Source organism: Atta cephalotes (genome assembly GCF_000143395.1).
Source record: "Atta cephalotes unplaced genomic scaffold scaffold00014, whole genome shotgun sequence".
Lineage (NCBI taxonomy): Eukaryota > Metazoa > Arthropoda > Insecta > Hymenoptera > Formicidae > Atta > Atta cephalotes.
In genome coordinates, this window is record NW_012130078.1 from 2,753,787 (window position 1) to 2,763,162 (window position 9,376).

The 9,376-nt window shown below is 26.4% G+C and overlaps 1 protein-coding gene across 1 annotated transcript in view; it reads right to left on the reverse strand.

Annotated features, from left to right (window-relative positions):
• The window catches only part of LOC105617868 (hydrocephalus-inducing protein-like), a 45,710-nt gene that overhangs the window by 13,984 nt on the left and 22,350 nt on the right, over window positions 1-9,376 (reverse strand). Inside the window, exons 11-12 of the mRNA XM_012199411.1 lie at window positions 1,660-1,912; window positions 1,360-1,582 (exon numbers count right to left, since the gene is read on the reverse strand). Of these exons, the coding sequence (XP_012054801.1) occupies window positions 1,360-1,582; window positions 1,660-1,912 (476 nt within the window). The remainder of the gene's footprint in view (window positions 1-1,359; window positions 1,583-1,659; window positions 1,913-9,376) is intronic.

The window sequence follows — 9,376 nt, forward strand, 5'->3', positions numbered from 1 at the left end:
CGTCAAAAAGATATGAAGGTTACTTCTTTTTTAAATGGAATTGTATGATTTTTTTTTTAATAATATGATTTCGCTAATTATTCTGCATATAAAAGTATTAAAGTGGTAATATAAAAAAATCAATAGTTGACAAGATATTTTATTCTGATATATATTAACATAAAATGTTAAATAACTTGTAAACTATTAATTTTTTGATAATCGTACCTTAACACTTTTACGAACAGATTCTTTATTATAAGATGAATCAGTTGGTGAAAAGAAAACATATAGTTGCTTATTAAAAAAATTATTCATTATATATTTTTTAAAAAGCTTTAAGCAATGATATGTTTTCTTTACACTAATTCACACTGATTCATCTCATTATTCTATTCATAAAAGAATTAAAGTATGATTATCAAAAAATTAATAGCTTATTTATATCAATATGTGCCAGAATAAAGTGTAAAATATCTCGTAAACTATTGGTTTTTTGACTACCTTAATACTTATGCAAAATAATTAGAGAAATTATATTGTGTAAAAAAAATCATTCAATTTTATTTTAAAAAGTAGAGATGACTTTTATATTTTTTTGACGCCTCCATCTAAAAAAAAACATGACCAAAATATGTTCCCCTCGAAACCATTCCACTTTCGTTTGAAACATTTTTTTGTATCATCAAAGATAAATGAAATATTCAAGATGTTTGATTTAAGTGGACCCTGTATAGTACATACTCGAAAAGAATATTATAAAATATCTAAAAATTTAAGTAGGTAATAAAAACAAGTCTGAACATAGATTTAATAATGATTAATAATGATTTTGAAGCTTCAAAATAATTAAATAGATAATACATAATGAGCAATTGTAGGACAAAATTTTGACATTTTAGCAATCATGTGTTCTCTACATAGTTATTATAATGCAACAAAATTTATTTTCAGATTTGAATTTAGCTAAATTTTTAGATACTTCCAAAGCAAAACTATTTTTTCCATATAACTTTTAACTGTAAGGAAATTAGCGGTCTAATGTATAAAAGTCTATGAGTGCCTCGCTCCTCTGTCTAGTCTAGAAGCTCCTTGTTGTAGGGATGAGCGATACGCATATCAATACACTAAAAATTTGAAAATTGAGCCTTAGGTAAAAAAGAAAAGATTTTTTTTACAAAAAGTCGGTTTAAAATAGTCTCAAAGATGATTTGTAATCGATTTCTAAATTTTTTTAAACAATTTTTAGTGTATCAATATGCTCATTCTTGCCCCTTTGTATTCTACAGAGCCAAGTTAGAACAAGTTTTATTATGTTACTAAGATTTAATTACTAATTAAATGATTAAATTGAATCAAATAAACAAATTGTAATCGTACTTGCATGCAAGATACGCTTTGTAATCGAACACGTCCATAGGAGAGAATCTCAAGATGCATTCCACAGATTCACCCGGGAGTAAAATTCCCTTCTCGGGATAAATTTCAAAAGGTAAATCGTCGCTCTCTAACCAGCTATCGCTACTTCGTTCCGTCAATCCGGCACTGCTGCTGAAGAGATCGGATGGACAGCGAACAGTTGGTTTAACCTCGATAAAATTGTCTGTAGACATTTATTTTTTAATGATTCGGATATGATCCGTTTTTCTTCCTCATAAATCAGTACGGAAATTGAGTTACCTCGAGACGACAGAAGCTGTCGACGATTTGACTTTACTCTCTTGTCAAAACTTGGATTATGTCGTTGATGAGATAGTTCCTGAGACGTTAATGAAGTAGCTTTAAATCGAACATTGTCCTTTCGTGATCTTGATGTAGCTCGTGAATAATTTGCGATCGATCTCACCGGATACTGCTCATCCATGTTTATCTGCCATGTATATTCGACGTCGACAGCACCAGTGTTTGCAAGAACGAACGAGTGTTCGCTAGTCTGTCAACAAAAAACGGTTAATTACATTTCGTCATATTTCAAACAAAAATTGTAAAAGTTAAAAAAAATTCGCGCAAACGCTATTTGTTTCTTTACACATTAATGTTATATATGTATAGTAAAAAATATTTTGTATTTATGTTAAAGTCAATTCTTGTTAAAACTTTGTGTTAAAAATTTGTAACACATATTCGAATATTAATTTATATGATTCTGTTATGTAAATATTTTATATTAAATTGATATTTAACATTTCTTAATTTATGAGTAAGTGAATAACATAATAACATAAAAATAAACATAAAAATAACGTACATTAAAAATTCTAAAATAATATAATATTAATAAAATACTAATAATATTAATAAAATGTATTAATTTTATATATAGTAAATGTTAATTTTATTGAAACGTGTTAATTAACATGTAAATAAATATGCTATAAATATTAATTTTACAGAGAAATATATTTGTATAATTTATTTATATTATATCCACACAATTATATCCACACCTATCAGTGTTACATTTTCTGTGTTAATTTTTAAAATAATATGTGTTATACATATTTTGTACTATTTTATATATATGCATCTTATTAAATTAATACAAAAAATTTAGTGGATCGTTTGGTACACGTAAATTAAATTTAACATAATCTCATGAAATATCTAAAAATTTAGCTAAATACAGATCTAAAAATAATTATATTAGATTTTCAAAATAATTACTTAGGATACTCAGATTGATTACTAAAACTACTAGGTCAAAACTTTTTACAATATTGCTTATCATGCTTGAGATTCTTATTTAATTATTTGGATTTTATTAGTCCTACAAAATTATTTTCAGATCTGTTTTCAGCCAAATGTTTAGATATTTCAGCTAAATTGTTATTTCTGTGCATGAATGCGTTTCACTTGGTGTTTGCAACTTTGGTGAGCATTATTCCATCCTTATGTTTTTTATCACAAAAAAAAGACAGTAACTGCATGAATTATTTTACGTAAATGTATTTAAATATGCAGATGTCTTGTTATACATTCCCTGATAGCACGAAAAGTTTTAATTATGTTATAGGGATCTTCTGATGTTTCAATTGTGTATCATCACTATCTTCTTTGAAATATTACAATTATAATATTTCTGCAATTACATTAATTAAAACTTTATGTCTGAAATGTTCCTGTAATGTTCTTTTAAATGCGAAATTTCTAAGAGATTTCCCCAATTTGAAACCCCTAATTAATAAATGCAAATATATAGCTTTATCCAATCGATCGATCATGCTCACATACACGCACGAATGCATGCACGTGTGCAACATAGATAAGAATATTAATCTTCAATAATTAATCAGTAAATAAGGTAGTAAGAGGAAGAAAAGAGAGAAAAAGAACACTCTAAAAAATTTTTATTTTTATGATTACATTTTTAAATATATTTTATTAATTTAATATATATAGAGCTTTAATATAATATATGTACAGCCAAAGGTAAAGCGAATATAATAAACTTCAAAGATTTCTCCTCATTTTTATTTTTCCATTTTGAAACAAAGTCTTGTTCAAAGATAATTATGCCTGGGTTACATAGTTATGCTCAGGTAGAACACAAAATAATAAAATCAAAATGACATCAAGAAAAAATCATTTTAGGAACAAACATAATGATGTCATTCAATACATTTTTAATGATGATGATTTCGTGACAAATTATTGACATGATAATAATTTTTAGGTGACTTTTTAACTGTGTATATAGAAAAATAAGTACCATTACGATACGCGTCAAAATACGATTACGATACGATTATGTCAAAATTATGTCAAATTGACAGAAATGATGAAATCATGATAAACAATTGAGTATTATAATCATTTCCTACTCCTTTTGACATTATTTTGATGTCCTTGTGATTTGTTGCGTTTAACAAAATATTTTGTGATTGCAGCTAAAAGTTTTTTTTTCTGAGATAGAACTATTTCTTTAATTTATAAAAATATAATCCAACTTCAATAAAGAAAATTTCCAATAGATGCAAAATAAACTGAATGCATTGTTTCACCTAAAATTTACATAATTTACTTGTCAAAAAGGAAACAGAAAGCGTAATTGAATTTTATTTTGTTTATGTAATTATATTTTAAGAATTGCACTTGTCTGTGACATAATAAAATAAAATTTCATGACATATCATTGTAATATCACATCATGTTTCACAAGAGTCTATAATATCACAAAGAAATTTAAAAAGAGTCTATAATAATATTACCATAAAAGGGTCTAATTATAATAATATCATAAAGATAAGTCTAATTATAATAATAAATTCGTTGTTAAAAAAAGAAACAGAAATATACAAATTTAATCCGAGTTTGTAAAATAAAATATATGATCTTAATAATGTTGAATAATATATTAAAATCTGTAAATAATTAATTTTTATTGCGAAAAATATTACCTCGGCCGGGATTAATATTTTAATATATTATTTATTTATTTAATATATTCAACATTATTAAGATCGTTTTGAAGATGCGAATAAGCATAAAAAATTGCTAGACAATTTAACTCGTGATATTACTGTGGTAGTTTAGTAGAGTTAGCATTTTAAGATCCGAAAAATTATTTCGGCGCGCGTTTGTGGGGACTACATACGTAATATATAAATTCATTCTTTCATTAAGAATCATACAAGTATTAAAATCCAGCTAGACCGTTTAAGGCTTTGATTTCTATAGTTTATGTTTTATCACACATATATGGTCCTATAATATATTATAAAATATATAAAGTTTCATGTAATGTTCGAACTTTTCGCTGATTACTGGTATAAAATGGTCGTTGGAATTTTTTTTCGTTTTTGTTGAATTGCTCTTTGGAAATACATTTAAAATAGCACTTATAAAATAAAAATAAAAAAATAAGAAAATAAAATTATTAAACAAACCACCAATGAAAAGAGACTCAAACGAATTAATCAATAAAATATATAAAAAATATATAAAAAAACTAATCAGAGCCAAAATCAGCTATTCGAGTGCACATAAATGTTTTTATTCTCGTGAATAACAATAACAATAACGAACTCATAAATATTTCAATCCTTCTTTTTAGATCCTTACCAATATGAAATCTAATTCTAAATTACAGTAAGTAGACCTATTAAAAAATATAATTAAAGGTGCAATTGTCCATTTAAAGTGGTGAAGCACGATAAACTCGCATGTTTCTTCCTATCCAAATGCTAATTTATAGCTATATAAAAAATAGTTAAAAGAATATCATGAAAACATTTTTATACAATGATATTATAAAAATTTACACAAAAAAATGGTGTCATATACATTATGATTATCATAAATATTAAAATTTTTATAAAATAAAATATAATAATTTTTATAAAATGTAATATATAAAATATAATAATTTTTATAAAATTTTTATAAAATTATTATAAAAATTTACATAAAATAAAAACGATGTTGTATACATTGTATCAATAGTCAAAGCCACCTCGCTTACCAAATTGTCAGATTTCTATTTATATTCATTTTCATCAACGTAGATTAACTTTAATCTCGGTTTAACTTATTCTTCGTCTTTTTTTAGTTCTAAAGATTAGAAAAAGATAAAGAGTAAATTGAACCGAAATTAAAGTTATATCTATCTACATTGATGGAAATGGGCATTAGTCATTCATAAGAAAAATGGAAAATGAACAAAGAGAATAAATTAAATCACTTGTCTTTAAATTTTATTAAACTTATATATATGTAATCATTTTCACATGACGTAACGTTTTTGTGGTGTCAGCGGTTAGAGTTGAAATAAGAATGAAAATAATAAAGGCAAATAATTATTGAAATAAAAATAAAATTAAGAACATGAAGGAAAGAAAAAGGAGAAGAAGCACATCACAATTCCGTAAACAAATTCATATATAATGAGTCTAAAGAATAAGTATCATTTTGTAAATTTAAATTCTGTTTCTGTTGCTTTATATGAATCATTTCCGATATTAATCTTTTATTAAGAATCTTTTCTTTATCTAATATCTTGATATTTTCCCAATCAAATTCATGTTGATGATTAATTCTGTGTTCAGTTATTACAAAATGTTGTGTTGTATTCTAATTTATATGATTCCTATGTTCATTAATGTGTGTCTTCAAACATCTACCTGTTTGATCTACCTGACTCACATATGATGTTTCGACAATCAATTTTATATATAACGTCTGTTCAAGATAGATTGGGATGAATGTCTTTATGACTAATGAATTTTTTAAGATTACTAGTCCCTTTGTAGTCATATTACGGAGTCTTTTTTAAAAAACTTTTTTATTTTTTCCGATTAAAATGGGATAAAATATATTTGTGAAAAATTTGTGATTAATTTTCCCATTTTTTCATCATTCTGTCTTTAAGTTAGTTCTTGTGTTAATCTGGTCGTTTATTTATTTAAATTTTTTTGACAACCTTCTTTTGATTTCAGTGAAAATGAGTTTCAATGAGTATCCATTGTTTATAAGAATTTGAATTATTAGTTCAAAGTTTTCTTGATGGAAAATAGAGACAACGAAAGAATTGTATCTAGTAATCCAATAATTGTTCCCACTTTTTGGCATAAAGAAATGTCTAGAAAAATAATTCAAGTAGCGACCAGAAAATGTGGTAACAATTGAATGAGAGAATTAGATAATTTCTTTAAGCTAACATTAAGGAAGTTTAACCTATCTCCCATTTCCATTGTAATTTTAATCTGGGATATGAATTAAAATGTTTATCAATGTGTCAATGTGTGAAGCATCATATGTTAACACAATGTCTTTTACATACTTCACGTAAAAGGATAGTGAAATTGAAAGATAAAACTTTTATTTCTAAATCTTAATTATATCCAATACAATGGGTGATAATGGTGAATCTATCGGTACTCCATAGGTCTGTTTATAAAATTTGTCATTAAAAAATATTGAATTGAAAACTATAGTAATTCTAAAGCTTTAAAAAATTCCTTTTTGTGAATACTTTCTTTCAATGAGATGCCATCTCCTCTCCATACCTTCTATCACTAAGTCAATAGGTACATCTATGAATAACGAAACTACAAGAGATAAAAGAACTTCATTGTCATAAATTGTCAAGTTGCAAATATGTTTAATAAAAATTAATAAGTTTATATACATTACTCAATACAATAAATACAGTTTGTAAATTATGATAATTTCAATTTACAACTGATTACTTCATAAAGTTTTGTATTTTCGAATTTAAATTTGTCACCTGATCCTAAATAATTGATCATCCGAGTCAACGAATTTGATATTATTTTTAATAATAAACGGCCAACAGCTGCATATTCATCAGTCTGTTCATCAACTTTCATTAATTTAACAAAACAATTCTTTAAAAAAGAAATCGTTAACGGATGAAAACGAGAACTGTATCACAAGATACCGAATTATAAGATGCTGTGCAATCAATTTATCAGAAGGAAACATGGAAATTATTGTCTATTTAGAGAAAACCAATTTTTAATTAAAGTATAAGATTTGATATATGATGTAAGATAGGGATGTTTAGATGTAATGTTAGATTTGTTTAGATATTAATATTCAAAGATTTTAATGTAAGAAAACGTTGGTTAAATATTATATTTTATAAGATATTAAATATTAACAATTAAGAACTAGCGATGTTCCTTAGCTTTTTTTATCTCTTACTTATTGTTTAATTCAAGCCTAATTATTAATCTTTATATCTAAACATTTATAAATTAGCTTAAAAAAAACATTATTTATTATATAATATATACGAGACTTTCAGAACAAAAGATGATTATATTGATAATCTAATCTAATTTAATATATGGAATATATATTAATTTATACTTTTGTTCGGACAAAAGCATAAATATTATATAATTATATAAATATAATATAATTTATCTAATTATTATTACTGGATGGCATGATATAAATTTTGCAAACTTCAAACTTACAACTGCTTTTGTATTGTATTTGAAATATCAGGAATAATTCGTGCTACACAACAAGTCCACGTGCTACAGTCAGTATTGCAGAAATAGCGGCCGGCGGAACTATTAATGAGCTCTATTTGTGCGCGTCAGAGGCGACTACGCATATTATAACATATATGTATTTCGAAATCTCAAGAATCAGTCACAATGAGACCATATTTTAATTATTATTTATAAGTGCATTCTTTACTGTTTTCATTATTCTAACAATATATTAAGACGATATAAATATTTTGGGAATCAAAAGATGCTTTTATTTATGATATAACCTGCGATTTCATTTTTCATTATCATTTAGATCATTTTTATTAGTAACTTTTAAACAAATAAAGTCATGATAAGTCATGAATTAGAGACATTACTCGAAGAAGATCAGAGTCAAACGCAAGAGGAGCTTGCAGAATCATTGGGGATAACTCAACAAGCCGTTTCTGTACGAGAGTATTGAGAGCCATGGGAATGATTCAAAAACAAGGAAATTGAGTGCCTTATAAACTGAAACCGAGAGACATTGAAAGGCGATTTTTCACTTGCGAACAGCTGATTCAAGGACAACAGAGAAAAGATTTTTTGCATCGGATTGTGACTGGAGATGAGAAGTGGATATTCTACGACAATTTCAAGAAGAAAAAATACTACGCTAAGCCCGGTCAATCGTGGCCATCGATCTCAACATCAATACCACGGTCGAACATTCACGGTTCGAAGATCATGCTCTGTATCTGATGGGATCAAAAGGGTTTTGTTTACTATGAGCTACTGAAACCTGGCGATTCCATTACGGGTGATCGGTATCGGCTACAATTGATTCGTTTGAACTGTGCATTGCGATAAAAACAGCCGGAATACGAGCAAAGACATGATAAAGTTATTCTTTTTCATGACAATGCTCGGCCTCATGTCGCTAAAGTCGTAAAAAAATATTTGGAAACGCTTAAATGGGATGTTTTACCGCATCCACCATATTCTCCGGACATTGCTCCTTCTGATTACTAGTTGTTCCGAAGGATGCAGCAAATCCGGTTCACTTCTTTCGCAGAAATCGAAAATTGACTCCAAAATTGGATCGCCTCCAAAAACAAGTCATTTTTTCGAGATAGAATTCGAAAATTGCCTGAGAGATGGGAAAAAATAGTAGGCAGCGATGGACAATATTTTAATTGATCTGTTCATTCATTTTGTTTTGAAATAAATGCATTTTTGAACACAAAAAAACGGACCGAACTAATTATACTCCCAATATTTAACATCAAATGATCAGTTTTTTATATCTTATAATTTAAATAATAAGATTGATTGTCAATCAGTGTTTGAAATATAAAATACAAAATATTTTGACATCATTATTATACTGAAATACAAAATACGAAATAATACTTTCATTGTTATTAAGACTGAAATACAAAATTTTATAT